The sequence below is a fragment of the Phyllopteryx taeniolatus genome, chromosome 9, assembly GCF_024500385.1.
Source record: "Phyllopteryx taeniolatus isolate TA_2022b chromosome 9, UOR_Ptae_1.2, whole genome shotgun sequence".
NCBI lineage: Eukaryota > Metazoa > Chordata > Actinopteri > Syngnathiformes > Syngnathidae > Phyllopteryx > Phyllopteryx taeniolatus.
The window spans coordinates 18,346,810-18,367,739 of NC_084510.1; the positions used below are offsets into that span (position 1 = coordinate 18,346,810).

General features: G+C 41.4%; 1 protein-coding gene, 1 long non-coding RNA gene and 1 other non-coding gene across 13 annotated transcripts in view; all 3 read right to left on the reverse strand.

The window, feature by feature from the left end:
- LOC133484151 (uncharacterized) overlaps positions 1 to 4,380 on the reverse strand; it is a 25,931-nt gene extending 21,551 nt beyond the window's left edge. For both annotated transcript variants that reach the window (XR_009790296.1, XR_009790297.1), the window contains exons 1-2: positions 4,066 to 4,380; positions 3,591 to 3,671 (exon numbers count right to left, since the gene is read on the reverse strand). This is a non-coding gene — a long non-coding RNA (uncharacterized LOC133484151). The remainder of the gene's footprint in view (positions 1 to 3,590; positions 3,672 to 4,065) is intronic.
- trnaf-gaa (transfer RNA phenylalanine (anticodon GAA)) lies at positions 3,367 to 3,439 on the reverse strand. Its single transcript has one exon. It is a non-coding gene; the product is annotated as a tRNA-Phe (tRNA).
- Positions 4,381 to 6,473: 2,093 nt separating the features above from the next.
- LOC133483981 (G-protein coupled receptor 22-like) overlaps positions 6,474 to 20,930 on the reverse strand; it is a 43,762-nt gene continuing 29,305 nt past the window's right edge. For 7 of the 10 annotated variants that reach the window (XM_061785945.1, XM_061785943.1, XM_061785941.1 and 4 more), the window contains 2 exons: positions 12,337 to 12,400; positions 6,474 to 10,902 (listed from right to left, as the gene is read on the reverse strand). In XM_061785945.1, the coding sequence (XP_061641929.1) occupies positions 9,126 to 10,814 (1,689 nt within the window). In that variant the 5' untranslated portion in view covers positions 10,815 to 10,902; positions 12,337 to 12,400 and the 3' untranslated portion in view covers positions 6,474 to 9,125. Of the gene's footprint in view, positions 10,903 to 12,336; positions 12,401 to 13,160; positions 13,242 to 18,469; positions 18,561 to 20,930 lie in introns of all 10 variants that reach the window. The other 3 variants (XM_061785946.1, XM_061785947.1, XM_061785948.1) reach the window with 3 other exon arrangements.

Below are 20,930 nucleotides of genomic sequence, written 5' to 3' on the forward strand. Positions count from 1 at the left end.
CAGTAATGTAAACAGAAATCTACCCATTTTCTGAATCACTTATCCTCACTAGGGTCTCAGATGAGTTGGAGCCTATCCCAGCTGACTTTGAGCGAGAGGTGGGGTCCACCCTGAACTGGTCGCTAGCCAATCACAGGTCTTAAGCATCTTGAGTGTAATAATATCCTAAATCATTATTTTTAGGGGGGGTGTAGATGAAAAGGACCAACTATACATTTGACCTTGTTGCTTACAATGGGTTATCATTCAAAATGAATACGGTTGTTGCTCTGACAAACAAAAAAAGAAATCATCGAAATAATTCCCGAAAGAAGACTGCTTTGGAGCCCGAACATGAAGAGATGTCACGGATGATGCCAGACATTCTGTGATAACTGCTTTGCAATAACAAACCATAGCCAGAACCTTATCTACTGTATATACAAAAATGATAAGATGATGATAATCATAATCATAATGATAAGAAACTGCTTGGAAGCGAATGGACACGCCCACTTTTTTGTAACCCCCGATGATTCCACAGAACATCAGTATTGAAGGCGTGGACAGAGCCACAGTCAATGTGGAAATAAGTTATTAACAACATCACAACACACAAAATCTGAGACCCATCCTTTCCATATTTCCCATGATAGTATCGATACAAACTGTATTCTAAAAACATGTTTTGATAAACGTCTTCTTGCGGCTACTTGGCAAACACGCATATAAACATAAAATAAACATTCCACGTGTCATGTTCGGGGTGCAATGGGTTCAGTCTGCTTTGAGAAAGGTGTGTATAAATAAACAAAGGAGTGGCATCTTTACTGGCGGACCTTCACGAAAAAAGGGGAAGTGAGAGAAGCTAGAGGCAAAGGTGAAGAGGTGGCAAGATTAGTTAGTTTATAGAATACTGTACTTGTGTTACACGAGGCAGGTGGCGACAAGAGCAAGGAGAAGGCCACTCACCACAAATTCAGAAGTCAAGAAGTTTGGTTTCTTTAGTAAGGTTTTTTTTATGGTTAATGACTTCACCTCTTGCTGCAATGATATTACAGGAGTTACATCTGACACAATCCAATTAGATCCAATAAAAGACCTGTATAAGACCTAAGTACGGCTATGACCTAAAATTCCTATCACAGTATAAATTGAATCCCGAAAGAACACAAAACTCATTACGCCCGTGTTAAAACGCCACCCAGTGACACACTTGGGAGTCCAGCATGAGTCACCCCGTTCACCACTATATAAGAACTTGAGCTGCCCATTGATGTAGTTGCATGATTGGTCGGCAGTCACATTATGTCCCCACCAATGAGTGTAAATTGGCTTGTGTACTTATTTTACAATTAGAGTCCACAATAACAAATAACATTTTGAAAATGAGCCTCCTAATGTGATTTTTTTTTTTTTTGTAAGCTACCATTTTTCATAATGCATGTACACACTGCTATCTACAATAGTGCTATTTGATTGACAGTTAGCAGTTGAGGGGGGCGTGTTTTCAGCACATTCAGCGGCCACGTTTGAGAGCGGAGAAAATGGCTTGATTTTTTTCCCTATTTTGAAGCCTCATTTTATACAACTGCAGATTTTTTAAATATTTTATATTCGGCAGGGTTGTTAACAACACACTTCCCTGGGGTGTGTGAAATTTCCATCCATCCATCCATTTTCTGTACCACTTTATCCTCACAAGGGTCGCGGGCGTGCTGGAGCCTATCCCAGCTATTTTCGGGCGAGAGGCGGGGTACACCCTGAACTGGTCGCCAGCCAGTTGCAGAGCACATAGAAACAAACAACCATTCACACTCACATTCACACCTACGGGCAATTTAGAGTCTTCAATCAACCTACCATGCATGTTTTTGCAATGCGTGAGGAAACCGGAGTACCCTGAGAAAACCCTCGCAGGCACGCGGAGAACATGCAAACTCCACATAGGCGGGGCCGGGATTTGAACCACGGTCCTCAGAACTGTGAGGACCAGTGTTTCGAAAATGTTATAGACCCAAGGCACATATTTTAAATCTCACTGCACAACACTAAACAAATATCACAAATATACTTGTATACAGGTATATACTGAAATACTGATGTTGTCTCAATTTCCACACATATTTACTTAGTAAAGGGGAAATCGTTGCCTGTTTAATTGAACACAAAGCTATTATTCAATTGTATGTGGGGGAACAGTTGAATACACAGATTAACTGTACCAACTGCCATATACTGGAAGATTATTTAATTGTTCTGCATGTCACTATATGTTGCTGGCATCGAGGAATAAAGATGTTATTGGAAGTAAGTATAATCACTGGCATTAAACTATAACATGGGACTTGATATTTCATGTTGATGATGCCTACGTGAAGAAGTTGTTCATGGGATTGATGCTGCAGTTACTTTATCTATGTGTACAGGCAATTGACTGTGCATGAAAATGTGAAGCGTATCTTGTAAATACATTAAAGTAGTGATTCCCAACCTGTGAGAAATCATTAATGATGCAGTTTCACTTTATTTGACCCAAAATTATTATTAATTTATTACAAATATATATTTGTTCATTTATCTCTGCCAGTAGCGTATAGGGACAGGAAAACCAATTAAATGCTCTTCCATTAGATAACAGAAGTTACAATAAACCATCCACCTTTGGTCATTCATACGAAAGCTATGTGTTCACAAAGACATTTAATACTCAGTCAATTTGTGGGTTAATTGAGATGAAATGATTACTTCAGAATTCATACTTTTTGTGACATTTATGTTTGATCATTTGTCGTGTAAATGTATTAAGCAAAATTGGTGCGTCTGCTCAATACAGGTTGGCAAATACTGCATTAAAGAATTCATCCAATGGCTGATAATAAACACTACGTACTTGACTAAAGTAAGATGTGTCAATTGCTGCGTGACACTATTTGAGAAAATGAATTTGTGTTTGTTTTAGATTTCTAATCTTTGTTTTAAATTTACATTGACGTAAACATGGTGCCCTAACGCGAACTGCCTGATGCGTTTTTACAAACTAAGAAGGGTGACTGTTTTTCCTGAAGTATTCATCAAGGTCGCCACCTGGTGGTGACTATTCTGGTACGAATGGTATTTTTTTCTTATACGCACGTCTATTCTATTTATTTATTCTTTTAATATGTAAGTAAGGTATGGGAAAAGGAAACTACTGAGCTAAAATACAAAACTACATTTTTATGGTTAACAAAGCATCAATTTAAGGCAACGCATACGTCCTTCTGTTTACGTACGACATTCCAGGAGGGACGTAAAGTCGTCATGCGGTCAATATGTTTTACTACTTTCAACATGAACGTTGTTGGGGACTTTTCAGACATAATAAAAAGATTATGTAGCCCCCAATGCCGAAACCCGGGATCGAACCAGGGACCTTTAGATCTTCAGTCTAACGCTCTCCCAACTGAGCTATTTCGGCACGGCTAGCATGCACCCAGTTACAAAATTCAGTGCTAACACGGCCCTCAGGCCAATTTGCTTCCTCTTGGTCATGAATATACGTCAGTTACGTCGTCAACCCGAGCCCAGTTTGGAGAAACCCTACCATAAAGGGAGAATAAGCGTCTTACCATGGCGGTATATCGACATTCTTGGCGTTTTTCCACCACTCCACCTCCGCGCCGTGGATTTCTGGGCCTGGTGACGTTGTTCTGATGGTTGAACACAAGGAGACGCTAGCGCAGCACACTTAACCACAATTCAGGGTAGGTACTCTGCTGTAAAATGTGCAATCACATCTAATGTTGGCTAAATTTCAGCATAGGAGAGAGCTGTTATCTGCTGACCCTCCTATGTAGCTCAAAAAGGTCAAGCTGTATTAGAAAGCTCTTCATCTGATGCACTGCACTTGTAACCAAACAATCAGAAACATGGTGAAATTAATCTCTTTGACTGTGCCAGTAAAAACTAAGCTTTATCGTCTCTTTCAAGGCACAATATTTGATACAGCCTGAAAACACAGCAATTTCTACAAGTGTGTATCGATGCCAAAACGTGTATATACTGCATTTTAAGGATCCCTGAAACAACAATCTCAAAACTCACTCAGAAGCACTCCCAGCAGGGTTAGAAAGAAATCAGCCCGGGACACCAGTTTCATCCATTTGTACGAAACAGAGTGAACATGTCTATCATCATAGGATGCATGAAAAAGTTTGAATGACCCATGCCTGAAATTCAACGGAGGTCAGCCATTTTGGTTTGAAGCAGCCATTTTGGGGAAATTCCAGGGCTGCTACTTTGACGAACACCCCAGACACCAGTTTCACCCATCGACACGAAATGGGGTGGACATGTCTCATAACAGGATGCAAGAAAAAGTCTCTTTGGTTTGAAGCAGCCATTTTGAGTGAACTCTGTGGCTTGCATATTGACAAACTCCTACGAGCCAATTTGTCCTAATGAGCCCCTTATTGGAATCAGGTATCCTCCACAGACACTCAATTATAAAGCATTTTTTTTGCTGACACCATTGAATGTGAGCAGAGCATGGCCCAAGTTTGATCATCATTTTGAGCATTTGCCATGAAAAACGGGGGAGCGAAGTCCTGTTTATCGCGGTTTTATTTTTGTATACAGTTCCCTTTTTTTGAACACCTAATTTTTGTGTCAAACTCATTGAAAACATCCACTATGGATAAGGTTTTATTTTATTATTATTTAATTATCCACTTCAGGGACAATCAGGAGACAAGTAACATGATTTACAGTTATTGTGGCCAACTCTCATGCATTCAAAATTTTTTTTAATAAATTGAACAACAATGTGACTACAGTGGACAGAGAGCAATGGCAAACTGTGATAATCTGCAGCGATGCAGCGCTTGTCCCTTTAGTAGTCATTTAATGTTCTGATGCCAGGTCACATAGCAGCCCCTCCCCTCTCTCTCTCTCTTTCTCTCTCTCTGTTCCTCTCTAGGATTTTTTTGTTCCTCTTTCATCCCTCAAGGTGACTTTCCTTCCTTCCAAGCCACTGCAGCTGTTCCCCACTTTGTTTTGAAAGGCCTGAATCTGGATAAGAGATGAGAGAGATGCAGAACAGGGTACCAGGGGAAGCAAGAGGAGCATGGGAGGAAGTCGGGAATGAGAAGGGCATAAAATGTATGATCCGGAAAATCAGTTAACAGACAAGAGCTCACAGAGAGATTTGCTCTGGTATGGATGGAAAATAAATTTAAACAGAAGAAGTGTACCACAACTGAACTAGCTCAGTGACTACTGAGTGTTCACAAAAGTCATCACTAAATACCACAAATATCTGGGACAGAGATTCGAAATTTAGGGATCAAATACATGTGGAGCGCAAGTTTGAGGTTATTACGTGTTTTCATTGTCAAATATGGACAAATAATTCAAAACATTTAAGGTACTTTTCTGCATTGCTTTTAAAGCACCTTTCCATTTATATATAAAACACACATTCATCCCATTTTCTATAGGTGCTTGTCCTCATTATAGTTACAGGTAACCTAGAGCCTATTCCAGCTGAATTCACACCTTGGACTGGTCGCCAGTCAATCACAGGGCACATATAAGCAAACAACCATTCACACTCACTTTCAAGACTATGGACAATTTAGGGTCTTCTAGGACCCCAATATGCATGTGGAATATGTAAAGCTGCTGCCACCGCCAAACATATTTAGGAGAACATGGAAAATACACAGGAGGTTCCGAACCAAGATTCGAACCAGAAACCTTTAGCTGTGAGGTAGCTGGGCTAACTACTAGGACAACATGGTCCCGATATTAACATAATGTACATTTACAAATCTAAATGTAAATTGTACAGTGGAACGCCTGAGGTACAATTTCAAATTTGTTCTCAAATTTTGTAGTAATTCACATTCAAGTAATTTAATATAAGACCAGCTAACTTTGCAGGACTTCCATTCAGCGAGCATTAAGATTAACTTTCCTTGTGCATGTCTTTTGCATTTTGTTTGACTTTTTGAGGCTTTTATTGAAACACTTGTTCCATTTGAGACCACAGCGTATGTTACAAGACCACTTACAGGATTAAGTATATACTTATTTTGCTTTTTTGACACAGAAGCAGTCTCAACAAGGGCAGTCAAGAGAAAACACACCAGTGATACTATACACATAATTACTTGTCATGTTCTTTTTACACTTATATGATGTGTGAAGGGCATCTGCAGTGTGACTCACTTTCATATTGCACCTTTATTTGTCTTCAAGTAAAGTGTTTTATATTGTATTTTTATGTTTTACCACTAATAGCGGTTAACTTATTTTTTGTAATCGTATGACAGTTAAGAATCTTAAAATGTTACTTAAAACATTGCATGTATATTAAATGTATCTTTATTATTTCCAAGATGAAAATGTGTTTTGAACAATTGAAAGGGTTTGACCAGAGTCCTGGAAGGATTGTGTTCAACGTTACAGTTTTACAATTCAATGTGACACGAATACAAAGCCGAGATGGATCAACTTGTAGATTACATTTTAATACAGATTCTGTTCTATACAATAACACAGTAATATAAATTTGTATACAATTCTAATATTTCTCTATACACAATTTCATAAATATACAATAATGTTTACACATACAGAGTATTAACACAAATAGGATTACATGTAGCTCTTTACAGTAGCTCACTTCATCACAATGGCTCTCTTTCTGTCCGGCAGATGATTGTGACTAAAAATGAGAAGAAGAAAATATTCTAAAACCCAAATCTGACACTTCAATATTTACATCCCTGATAAATGTACATGAACACACAAGAATTCTTGACTTCTGTTTGGTTCACTAGTGTAAAAGTGGTGAGAGGATGATGGAGAAGATAGTCCAAAGCCCAAGGTGGTTTCCAAGACCCGAGTTTGTACAAAGTGTGATGTGTTCTCTACCAATGGAGTGACATAAATCTTAACTTACGGTAACACACACAATAGAAGAGCTGATTGAGGGCTGGTTTTGTTATTTCATGTCCAGCACATTTGTAAATGTGAGCCCTGAGGAAATAGAGAAACACAGGTACAGTGTATATGTGAAGGACTCAGTGCTGAACATGGCAGAGGCTGTTCTGCCTCAAAGTTCAGTCCAAAACATGAGCTTAAAATGAAACGGTATGTGATTTTCTTACATGTCAGCAGTTCTCTGCTTTAAACTACACGTACTAGTTTACCTGCTGTGACTACAAATACATTTTAGACGGACTGTTAACAAAATATTGCCCTTTGATTTCCACTGAAAAGCTGAAGTGATACAGTGGTAGTACAGTGGCCTGGCATATACACATAGTTACAACATAATTAGCTAGCCACATAATTAAAGTCATCCTAAGCCATCCCCCCGCTTTTAAGTCTCATTGCTTCACTGTTATCTGCAGTAAATAGAAAACCAACAATTGTGTGTTCACATTCTTTTTGTTCACATCTTAGGGGGTCAATGCTTTGCTCACTGCAGAACACACGCACACGCAAACACAAGACTATCTCTCATACTGGATCATATCCTCTATGGTTCTTTGAAAAAGTCATGCCTTATAGGTTAATTCTGCTCTGCTGTATAAAAAAAAAAAAAAAAAAATTAAATCCCTTCTTTTTTCATTTTTTTAAACCAGTTTGCTGGTTATTTCACAATGTAAACTTCTAAATATTAGCATTTACTGACCATATTGTTGCACTAACGTGCAAAGTCTCACTCCTACTCTGTAAACATACAACAGACATTCAGCACCACACATATAATCCATGAACTCAATTAAGGCATGAAAAGAATAGGGAGAAAAAAAGAGACCACAAAAAGTGTTCTCACTGAGAATACATGTGCAGGTAGATATTACAGTATAGATGTTTGTGTGCTTTTTAATGACTAAGCGCAGACCAATGTGCGGTGTATGTGTGTATGTGAATGTGTTGTGGTTCTGTCTATGCACATGCTTGGAGGAGCGTTGTTTTCAGCTGATTTCATCCAAGCCTTATGCTCTATTGTAGGATATTTTTAGGTGTGGCGTCACCATAATGTGTTCTGTCCCCTCTAAAATTATTGGAACGGGAAGGTCAATTCCTTTGTTTTGTTGTATACTGAAGACATGTGGGCGGCACGGTAGACGACTGGTTAGAGCGTCAGCCTCACAGTTCTGAGGACCTGGGTTCAATCCCCGGCCCCGCCTGTGTGGAGTTTGCATGTTCTCCCCGTGCCTGCTTGGGTTTTCTCCGGGCACTCCGGTTTCCTCCCACATTCCAAAAACATGCATTAATTGGAGACTCTAAATTGCCCGTAGGTGTGACTGTGTGTGTGCGACTGGTTGTTTGTTTGTATGTGCCCTGCGATTGGCTGGCAACCAGTTCAGGGTGTACCCCGCCTCCTGCCCGATGACAGCTGGGATAGGCTCCAGCACGCCCGCGACCCTAGTGAGGAGAACCGGCTCAGAAAATGGATGGATGGATGGATGAAGACGTGGGTTTCAGATCAAAAGATGATTTGTTCTTTCTCCATATTATGGCCTTTCCATCACTTTGGAAGAGGTTAATCTTGGTTTCATCGGTCCATAAAACTGTGTTCCAAAACCTTTGTGGCTCGACTCTGTACTTTGCAAAATAATCTGACCTTCAGATTCTTTTTGCTTATGAGTGGTTTGCATCTTGTGGTATGGGCTGTATATTTCTTCTCTCGAAGTCAAAAGTGGGTGGCTTCAAAGAAAAGGTGCTCTGTCCTGAGTTGTTTAACACGTCTAAATGTAAATACCATGAAATAAAACCTGGAATTCAAGAACTTTTGTCTCATATTCATCTTTTGATCTGAAACCCAAATGTATTCAGAACACAACCAAAACAGGAATTGAACTTGCTGCTCCAATACTTTTGGAGGGGACTGTATGCTGTCATGGAGACAGTTAAAAGTGGTCAACTAGATTACATTAGGAGTGCAGAAAGGTCGGCTCTTGTTTAGACCCAATGACTCCGGGCTCCCCATCTGCCCGGAACCAGAGGTCGTGGGATCTGTCCTTTGTAAACTAATGGCTTCTCACACACATGCAAGGATATGCACACAATCCATCAGCAGATGATGGCATACAATTCCTCAAATTCCCAACACTTGACACATGCGTGCACACTGAAGACCATCCTTATTCCCTCACTGCCTCAGTGAGACATCGATCTGTGCCATCGCTGGCCTCCACTCGGGGCTTGCGACTCTTCCTCTGGCCTCCCCCTTCCACCCAGGAGTTATGAATAACTGTCCCCCCAATGGGAGCTGGGTCCACCTGCAGAAGGGACACAACCCTTTTCTTGACTCGTGTTTTCAGGGCCCGGCGCAGCTTCTGCCTTGTGAAAGCATAGAGCAGAGGATGAAAGATTGTTGTTCCGTAAGCCATCGCCAAGAAGCAAAGACGGATCCGCACCAAACCGTCGCTGGGGCCCATGCACAGGATCAGAATGTTGACCGCGGACAAGGGAGCCCAGCAGCCCAAGAAGGTGGAAATAATTATTAGAGACATTTTAAGGACACGACGTTGACGTTCCCGGCGGTCCCTATGTCTACGCACGGCCCGTCTCAAGGCGATGATTGCAGAAACCGAAGCCTGTACACCCATGGAGGAAGCCGGTAGTGGGGAGGTGGCGTGGGTCTGCATGGATCCTGACGCGGGAGTCGGAGAAGCAGGGGTGGCAGGTGTGGTGGTGACGGGGGTGGTGGCAGCCGTACTGACAGTAGTGACTGTAGCACCACTGTCAGATATCCCCTGGGGCATGGAGGAGAGTGGTGGTGGGGATGTCGGCGTTGGGGTGGGAGAGGGAATAAGGGGTGGATGAGAGAGATTCTGGTTCTGATTGGAGGATACCACCTCTGTTGGCAAGGTGAGGTCCTTCTTCTTCGTCCTCCTGCAGCGTATCCTGCAGGTAGAGTCCTTTGTACGGTTACTCCTCATCATGTGGGATCCTATTCGAATGTTGAGGGCCTGTAGGATCTGGGAGTAGGTGAACAGCATGACAACCACAGCAATGAAGAAGCAGGGCACTTGTAGTAACAAGTGGTAATACATAGCCATTCCTGTGTAGTAGCCTTGCCCCCCGATGCATAGCAGTGTTCTGTTCTGCCATACTGGAGAAAGGTTGTGTGAGGGGGAGGAGGGGTGTGTCGAAGGTAAAACAGAAGGTGCAAGAGAAGAAAAAAGTGTTGCGGGTCCAGTAGTGGACTCCAAGTCATTGTTCAGGCCCCCTTGCTCCACATCCTCATTGTCTTCAGTCATTGAGGAGAAGAAGTCACCCTCAAGGAAAGGAAGGAAGAAGACAGCCAGAGAGACGGCCCACACTGCCACCAGGAGCAGTCCAGCACGGCGAGGGTTCAGGAGGCGACTGGCTGGACGCACAGAGATGTCGTAGCGGTCCAAACTGATCACCAGGACGTTAACAGCAGTGGCCACACTGGTGAACGTGACGCAGGCTTCGTGAAAGCAGCACAATGTGGCCAGGCTCCCGACGCCGCTTCCATTGGCCGGGAGCAGGATGACAGCCACCGTCAGCGGCAGACACAGCACACACACCAGTATGTCCAGAACATGGAGGTTGACAGTGACCAGGTTACTGACTGAATCCACCAGGTTGGACTGGGCGCAGTACAGCACAAGTACAGTTAAGTTGCTGCTGAAGCCCAGTACCAGCTCTAGGATCAGCACTGTGGTCAAAGACACCTGGAAGCCAAGAGGGTAGGGGGCGCTCCAGTCCTCCTCCACCCCACCCCCACCTTGTCCATCCAGGAGGCCTACCCCCTGACCGTCGCTGGTCTCCAGGAGGTCACGATAGCCTTCGGTCTCCATTGGTGCCAAGGCACTCGTTTACACATAGCAACAGCAGCTACCACGCCAAATCATCGTCATTGATGAAGATGGGGGTCAGGGTGGTCTTCTGTGAACAAAACAAATGGAGAGGAGAAAAATAAGAGGTGTTAAGTCGTGCCATATTTTCAGTTCAAGTCAAGCTTGTCAACTGGAGAGGAGCTCTGAGTTGATGTCGCGAGGTGAAAGTAATTCTGTCGGTTCATTGGCGTCACGGGGCACAATCAAGCTGTTTTTGAGGACCCATGATGCCTGAGGAGATGCTGCATGTGCACAAATAGAGGCTGCGAGGTAGGATACCTCTAGAGCACTGATTCCCAACCATTGAGCTGTGTGTGATGTCATCAGGTGTGCCACGGGAAATTATCCAATTTCAACGAATTGGTTTAATTGGTCTGAAAAGTATTATTTCCTAACTACAAATAATGTATCTTTGTTCATCTATCTATGCCAGCAACGTATGTATAGGGACAGGCAGCGCAATTAAATGTTCTTCCACTAGATGGCAGTAGGTACAAATTACCTGTGTATCCACCTGTTGCCATTCAAAGAACAGATTAATAGAGCCCATATTTCACACTAAGTTAGTAAATTTGTGAGTAAATTGAGACAAGATCATCATTATTTTAGCTGGCGTCGCACCAAAATGTCTAAATGTGGTCAATTTCATATTTTTCACAAATCAGTACTATTGGTCAGTCCCCACGTGTGTGTAAATTTATTCTTATTTTTTCACACATATTGAACAATATGTTGAAAATGGCTTGGTCTCTTTGACGATGTTTCCTCAACTGAAAAGTGATGGTTTTGGAGATGCGAGGATTCCTCCGGACCCCAGCAAATATACTTCTAGTAACATTTTTGTTTGGTGGTGTACCGTGAGATTTTTCTCACTCAAAATATGTGCCTTGGCTCAATAAAGGTTGCAAAACTGCTCTAGAGAGTCTAGATGTGAAATCATTTATAGTCTGGGATCATTGAGCAATTAATAGAGTTACAAAAAACATGCAATTTTGAATCTCATGATAACACTTCCAATTGTGTGCTGAATCTAATGTAACCTTCTGCTGAGGCTGAATAGGTGGATGTTTGATTATGCAGTATACATTAACTGGGTCAGAAAGCGTGTGTGTGGTCCACAGAATGTAGAACCACAGGAACACTAGCCTACCAACTGGCATCTTTCAGTGGGATACCACACACAACTCAACCTGTGATGAGAATGAAAGCTGATTCGATCCCAGGATATGCCAATATAAAACCATCATTTAAAATACCATATTAATACCACAAGTAGAATAAAACTGTCAGCTTCAACCTTCCTTAGAAGAGGTAGCAGGATCGCTGAGAGACTGTGTTTTGAATGTCAACATCGCAGACACCCGGCTGAGGGTGGCAGCAGTTAATAGTTCACAGGGGGACGTAATGAAGACGAATGGATCAATGATCCACAGACAGTGGCACATAAACAACCCTATCAGAAAAAGACCAGCTCTTCACACACCTTCCCCTCCTTGACTTTCCAGCATCACTCGGATCCAATCTTGTTCTCCTCCTGCTTCAGTTTACTGGAAGAGACAGAGTGTTTTGCATAAAGGGAACAGTATTCATCCTGGCTGATGGAAATACAGCGCTTAAGACCACCTGCCATAAAGAGACCATTCAGCATTATAAAATCTTTTGCTGCAGACTCTTTAAACTTCAGTGAAACATTTTAACAGGGAAGAGTGAATTTCTAAGAGAATGCACCTTTTTATACATGAATTTGAGCAGGCTCACTGAGAATTAAGAAATTAATTAAGCATAACATTGAATCACTGAAAATATTTTTTCTGTTCAATAACTTTGTTACTATTAAATAATAATGTCTACTTTTATTGTATTATATATTTTCATGCATCTATTTTTTTGTATTTGTATTTCCATTATTTTTGTATTTTATTTTATAATTTTAGTACTAATATTTTAACATAACATTTTATTTTGGGTTAAAGAACTTACTACATACATACTACTTCTACTGTACTAAGGATTCAGGGCTTGTGGGGGCGGGTGGGGATCACTTTATCTCCCACCGCTTCAATGCCGCAAATTGGCAAAAGGGCATAAACCCTCTATTGGTCAAATACATTTGCTGAGTACTTCATATAATGTGTTGGTTTGGACTAAGAGAGACTTTTGGCCACACCTGACATGCCACTGCTCTGTAAATGAAGAGTTGCAGATGCATTATTGAGCCCTGCCCCACTGTCGACCTTTTCTCTGGCATAATTGCTGTTCTCACCCTCTTGTGTGCCCTTTTTTCTTTGTTTTATTTCACACCCTTACCTGCAGGCAGAAAGGGGCACTGCGAGTGGAAGAGTGGTCCATCTTAATCCACTAATGGGTTCCACGGGGTTTGCAGTGTTGCTGGAACATTGATTTAAAGCATCATTGATCTGACAACCTTGTGCAAGACGCTCCCTATCGTCCTCTCACAAGTACTTGCGACCTAATTTGAAGTGCTGCCTACCAACACTTGTGAGTGTTGTTAATTTACTGTGACACAGGTCACAATATCGTTTGTTGTAAGAGCAAAGAATGGCATGTTTTTTTGTTTTTTTTTGGGCCTTAATGACATGGATGGCTATGTGAGCATCACTGTTCAGTGGACTTTACATTCATCTAACAATGGGGAATGGTTTACATCCCTCATTAGGGTTGCAGGTGAGCTGGAGCTTGTCCCAGCTGACTGTGGATAAGCATCAGTGTACATCATGGTTGCCAATTGCAGGAAAAAAATCTGTATAGACGAACATCGATTCATAGTCTCATTCACACCTATGGACAAGTTGTAAGTCTTTTATTACCTGAACATGCATGTTTTGGGAATATGGGTGGAAAACTCACACAAGCAAGGGTTGAATGTGCAAACTCCACACAGGAAGGCCAGAGTTAAGATTCCAACTGTGCACCTCAAAACTGTGAGGCAGATGTGCTGCCTTTTTAGACTTCTGATTGAGGATCTTCAAAATATTTTGTAGTAAGAAAAAACATACCTGCGACAGTCCTAAGCAAGAGATTATCCATCCATCCATTTTCTATTCCGCAAATATTGTTCACAGTCATGTGTGTAGGAGGAGACTTTGGGCGAGAGACTGGCTACACCTTGGACTGATCACTTGTCAATCATGGGGCTTACACATAAGATAACATATACATTCTGTAGATTCAGAACGTTCTTGCTGTCAGTAAAAACACTCATCCAGCGTAAGAATTAAGAGTGCCTTCCATCCATTTTTTTGTACACGGAGCAAGCCTGTGGAGTATTGGACGGAGCCAGCACCGGCAAGAGAGTTCCGCTGGCGCCCACTAGTGGCTAATGACACAGCCGTCCAAATCTCCGCCGGGTCGCCACAACAATGACAATTTATCGAGTCCGTAAAAACTATCGTATCAATTTTATTTATAGAACGATAAGTCGATATAGTAATTATTGTGACAGGTCTATTTCAGGTGAAACGTAGACTACCCCTGAGACTAGTTGCCAGTCAAACACAGGGCACATATTGAGAAAGACAACCATTCACACACACATTCACATCGTCACAGAGTGGGAACTGAATCCACGCTGCCTACAAAGTCGGGGGAGTGAACCACTACACCATCAATGACTCTAACTTGTGAATGTTTAACTTTAAATCAGTATTCGCGGCTGTAAAGTTTACTGCTTTGTTTCACTTTAATCGTCATAAAGAGAAAAGCAAAGCAAATTTATTTATAAAGCGCATCTCATACACAAGGTAACTCAAAGTGCTTTACATGATTAAAAGCATTTAAAAACTAAGAAAAAAACAGCTTATAAACATTTAAAACAAGGAGAAAAAATAAATAAAATAAAAACAATTAAAACAGCGTACAGTGCAAGAAATGTCATTTAAAAGTGGAAATGCTCTAAAAAGCATGGGGGAAAAAAAGAGTTTTTAACTTGGACTTAAAACATTGACACTGGGCTGACGTCACTTCCGTTGGGAACTTATTCCATTTGTGTGCAGCATAATAGCTAAATGCTGCTTCACCATGTTTGCTTTGCTCTACTATTTGACCTGAGTCTGTCGATCTCATAGCCCTACTGGGTTTATATTCCATTAGCATTTCTTTCATGTATTTGGGACCTTTATAGACCAGTAGCAGAAATTCAAAATCTATTCTAAAGCTGACTGGGAGCCAGTGTAAAGACTTTAGAATTTGAGTAATATGCTCTGACCTCTTTGTTCTGTTCAGAACCCGAGCTGCAGATTCTGAATGAGCTGCAGCTGTTTAATACTCTTTTGGGGGAGTCCAGTCAGAAGATCATTTCAATAGTCAAGTTTACTTGAGCTAAAAGCATGGATGAGCTTCTTGTGGTCTGCTTGCAAGCCTTCACTCTTGGATATGTTCTTCAGATGGTAGAAGGCAGTTTTAATAATTGATTTGATATGACTGTTGAAAGTCACGTCGGAAACTATGACAACAGTCATCATCAGTACACCAAGGTTTCGGACTTGGTCTTTGATTTTTAAAGAAAGTGACTCCAGGTATTTAATAACAGCAATCCTCTTTTCTTTATTGCCAAAAACAATTATCTCAGTTTTGTTGTGGTTTAATTGAAGAAAAGTTTGGCTCATCCAGTTATTTATCTGTTTTAGACACTGTAGTCATCTGGAAACACTGCTAGATATAACTGTGTGTCATCAGCATAGCTATTATAGTCAAAATTAAAGTTCTGAAGAATTTGACCCAAGGGTAGCATATTCAGGCTGAACAGGAGGGGTCCAAGAACTGACCCTTGAGGGTCCCCATAGAAAACAGAAAATCTCTGTGCCTGACCCTTCAAACAAAAAAGTAAAGAAAGGCCACAGATCTTGACAACAAGAAACAAGCAATCAGCCTCTAGGAGGGAGCAAAGTTAATGACATGGGACAAGAGCAACATTTATCCCACTGCGTCATCTCCAAACTGCTAAAACAGCAGCTATCGCTGAATGCCGACTCCCACTTATACAGTAACTGGTTTGTTCGAACAGGTCATTGTTGCAGATGGACTACCTGTTTGGTAAAAGCACAACACTGTTCTTAGGAACAAGGTTATGTACGGCATTCCGCATTTGTATTGAGAATTAGACCGTCATCAGGTTCTCATTAGAGGCTGTTAGTACTTACAAGGGGTTAATAGAGAACTGTTGAAATGAGCAGGCAGAGAAGCTTTCAACAAGTGTAATTGATGCCATTCTCTGACTAAGTGCAACAATGACAACGCCAGTTTTGTGATAATGGACACTGGGTAGTGTGTGATGAACTGGGAAGAGACTGAAAGGGATACAGACCAAGGAAAATGTCTGACTGTCTTAGCTAGCGCTTTGAGGGGAAATGTCAAAGCCCTTAGTATGATGGGGATCTAACATGGGAAACCTCACAATGTTGTTCTTACAGAGGCAGTAGGGGCAGGAAAAGTTGAAATTCTTTTTGCATCATTTACTATGATTTTTTGCGAATATCAGTTTGAATGAAAGAGAAGTCAACTTACAGTACTTTCTTGATTACTACAATATGATGACTAGTAGAACACATTACTTTTATTGAATACAATGTTATGTTTTTTCAGGTCATGTTGGAGTAGTGGTTAGCATTTCTGCCTCAGTTTTGTGCTTGGGTGAGTTTTCTTCAGGTTCTCCGGCTTCCCCACACGTTCCAAAAACAAGCATGTTAGGTCATTGAAGACTGAATTTTCCATAGGTATTTATAAATGAGTGTGAATGGTCGTTTGTCTATATATTTGCCCTGCGATTGCCTGGTGACCAGTCCTGGGTGTAGCCTGCATGAAAAAAGTTATAGTATTCATTCCTGCTATGTACAATGATTGACATGTGAGCTGGCCAAGACATTACTGTATAGAGCAGTGGTTCACAAACTTTTTACGCCAAGTATCACCTAAAAAGCACTTAGCTCTTCAAGTACCACCATAATGACCAACATTAAAATACAGTAGCATAGAAGGCCCAAGTGTTAACCCAAAACCAGACACCGGTTTTGTTCCTAAAATGTATATTTAATATTGTTGTAAGCCACAGTATGCTTACGTACAGTTGGAACATTTAAGCACAACACTCTGCTTAAAGATAGGAAAACAAAAAACTGTACTTAAATAATTAAATAATATCCATCCATCCATTTTCTTTACCGCTTATCCTCACTAGGGTCGCGGGCTGCTACAGCCTATCCCAGCTATCTTTGGGCGGGAGGCGGGGTACACCCTGAACCGGTCGCCAGCCAATTGCAGGGCACATAGAAACAAACAACCATTCGCACTCACATTCACACCTACGGGCAATTTAGAGTCTTCAATCAACCTACCACGCATGTTTTTTGGGATGTGGGAGGAAACCGGAGTGCCCGGAGAAGACCCACCCAGGCACGGGGAGAACATGCAAACTCCTCACAGGCGGGGCCGGAATTTGAACCCCAGTCCCCAGAACAGTGAGGGAGATGTGCTAACCAGTTGTTCACCGTGCCGGCTAATTAAATAATAATTTAATTAAACTATATTGCACATAACTGTAAACAAAATCCTCAATAAATGCTTGAAAACAAACTGTTTTAAAAGATTAAAAGCAAATGTATTGTACTTAAAAGTTAAATACAACTGAAATGTACTTAACAAACCTACTTCTGCATTCGTCGAAAACAGGTCTAAGCACTCCCTCCTGGTTTGGGTGAATGGCGAAGGGGGCCATTACAAAGCAACCATTGATACTTCAAACATCCATCCATCCATTTTCTTTCACCACATATCCTCACTAGGCTTGCGGGTGTGCTGGAGCCTATCCCAGCTATCTTCGGGCGAGAGGCGGGGTACACCCTGAACTGGTCGCCAGCCAATCGCAGGGCACATATAAACAAACAACCATTCACACCTACGGGCAATTAAGAGTACTTTAAACATCTACAATATATTTTTTTTAACACAAGATGTCACCACAAAGCCACATATATCATATCATATTGTATGTATTTGTATGTATGTATTTATTAAACTTTTGTTCGAAAAACCCAAACATAAAGAATTTTTTTTTGCAAGTTCGGCTTCAAACAAACATGTAATCAACCCGTAGTGATGCTCGTTGGTGTAGCATACACAAGTCATCTAACCTCTTTTCCGGGTTTGTTCATGTGACGTTCCGCATATAGCGGATTGTAATGGACTGGGTTCAAAATACATTTAAGCGGTTGTAATGTTATGTAGTTTAAGTACTTTCACATACCACTAGAGGGAGCCCGTATACCACTAGTAGGACCACAATTTGACAATCACTGGTATAGAGAGTATACTTTACGAGAAGGCCGGGACTAATGAGAAATGCGAGTCACTGTGCTTTAGAAGAATAAATGCCGACTAAAGTTGATTTTAAAATTCCCTAAAGGGAAAGCAGGCTGTTTGGTCACCTTGTTACATCCAATTTGCTGACTGAGAGTCTCAACAATGAATATTCTGTAGAGCTTCCTGGGCGCTACAGACAGAATCATTATTGGTGTCAGCTTGTTAATGGCTGTCAAGGCCTTTCTCATGCTGTCCTCATGCAAACCTCCATGCAGTGTGCCAGAATCTAATCACATACATACCGTGCTTTTTTTGTGTGTGTGTGACTTGGGACTTGTTTCTTGCCAGAGACATAATTGCTTCTGCACACCTAAAGACAAAATGTTTTTGTTCCTGGCACAAAAAAAAAAGTAAAAGAACCATTCATGTTGACAACTACGGATTGGAATTGTTCAATCATTCATGTCATGAAGCAAGACAAAATGGATTGCAACCTGTAGAGGCGCTATTGATTTATCCATCCATCCATTTTCTGTACCGCGTATCGCGGGCGTGCTGGAGCCTATCCCAGCACGCCCTATCTTCGGGCAAGAGCCGGGGTATAACCTGAACTGATCGCCAGCCAATCACAGGGCACATAGAAACAAACGATTCGCTCTCACATTCACACCTAAAGGCAATTTAGAGTCTTCAATCAACCTACCATGCATGTTTTTGGGATGTGGGAGGAAACTGGAGTACCCAGAGAAAATCCACACAGGCACGGGGAGAACATGCAAACTTCACACAGGTGAGGCCGGGATCTCAACTCCGGTCCTTAGAACTGTGAGGCAGATGTGCTAACCAGTCTTCCAACGTGCCGCTGCTATTGATTCAGTCTCAACAATTTTTCTGTCCAACGAAAGAAGACCCACATGACATCAGCTAAGGAAAGTTGAGCTACATCCACGCAGATCTCCACGATGAGAGCTGCATTAATCTGCTCAAAACAGCACTTGCTAATGTCCATCTATTTTCTATACTGTTTATCTTGATGAGGGTCGTGGGGGAGCTGGAGCCTATCCCAGCTGACTTAGGCGCTAGAGGCGGGGTCCACCCTGGACTGGTCAACAGCCAACAACAGGGCACATATAGACAAACAACCATTCACATGTACACCTAAGGAAGAATTAGGGTCTTGAATGAACCTAACATGCATGGAGGAAGTCGCAGTAAACCCCACACAGGAAGGCCAGAGCCCGGAATCGAACACTCAACATGTCATCAACTATGAGAATGTGCTAACCACTTCTCACCATGCTGCAGAGAGAGTACATAAGAGAATTTATATTTTTCATCATTTGAGGTGCTTCTAGGTGGATTTCATCCAGCTAATTTGAATGTGTATACACAAATGCACTGAACGTTAGGTCAGATGAAAAGAGGATGTGCACACGTGGAATTCTTCAAAGTGCTTCTCAGTCTTGGTCTCGGGGGACCTGAGCCTGCATGTTAGATGTTTCTGTTTAGGGTCCTCAGCAGGCTGCGACGGAGCCTGCAGAGGATCTAATTATGCAATCAGGAACGTAGGAGTAAGAAGTGTGATGAAAGGTCAAATTAAAAGAGATTCATCAAAGCAAATCAACGTGTGGTTGATATTCAGATCGTTATCAACACATCCACAACTTTGGTCCGATGTTGTGTTGACTTTATATCAGTATTTGCATCTTATTTCTGAGAGGAAATTGGCTGCAATCAACTGCACACTGCTTTTTTTTTTTAATTCGTTCATCATCAAGTTTCTTCTTTTTCTTTACAGAAGCAAAGGAAAGCAAATTTATTTATGTAGCACATTTCATACACACGGTAACTCAATGTGCTTTACATGATCAATGCATTTAAAAACAAAGAAAAAAATCTAAATAAAATATAAACAGTGTACAGTGCTAGAAAGATCATTTAAAAGTGGAAATGCTCTAAAAGCATGGGGGGAAAATTTTTTTTACCTGGACTTAAAACATTCACACTGACGTCAATTCTGTTGGCAACTTATTCCATTTCTGTGCAACATAACAGCTAAATGCTGCTTCACCATGTTTGCTTTAGACTCTGTCCTCCACTATTTGACCTGAGACTGTAGATCTCAGAGCCCTACTGGGTTTATATTCCATTAGCATTTCTTTCATGTAGTCAGGCCCAAAACCATTCAGTGATTCATAGACCAGTAGTAAAACTTTAAAATCTATTCTCAAGTTGACTGGAAGCCAGTGTAGAAACTTTAGAATTGGAGTACTATGTTCTGAACCTCTTTGTTCTAGTCAGAACCCGAACTGCAGCCTTCTGAATGAGCTGCAGCTGTTTAATGCTGTTTTGGGGGAGTCCAGTCAGAAGACAATTACAGTAGTCAAGTCCACTTGAGAAAAAAGCATGGATGAGCTTCTCCTGGTCTGCTTGGCACATGCAAGCCTTCACTCTGGATATGTTCTTCAACTGGTAGAAGGCGGTTTTAGTAATTTATTTGATATGACTGTTGAAAGTCAGGTCAGAATCCATCAGTACAGCAAGGTTCCGGAATTGGTCTTTTATTTTTAAAGAGTGAGTTCAGGTATTTACTAACGTCATTCCTATTTTCTTTACTTCCTAAAACAATTATCTCAGTTTTGTTGTGGTTTAATTGAAGAAAGTTTTGGCTCATCCAGTTATTTATCTGTTTTAGACAGTGACACAACACCTCAATTGAACTGTAATCATCTTGAGACACTGCTAAATATAACTGTGCCACAT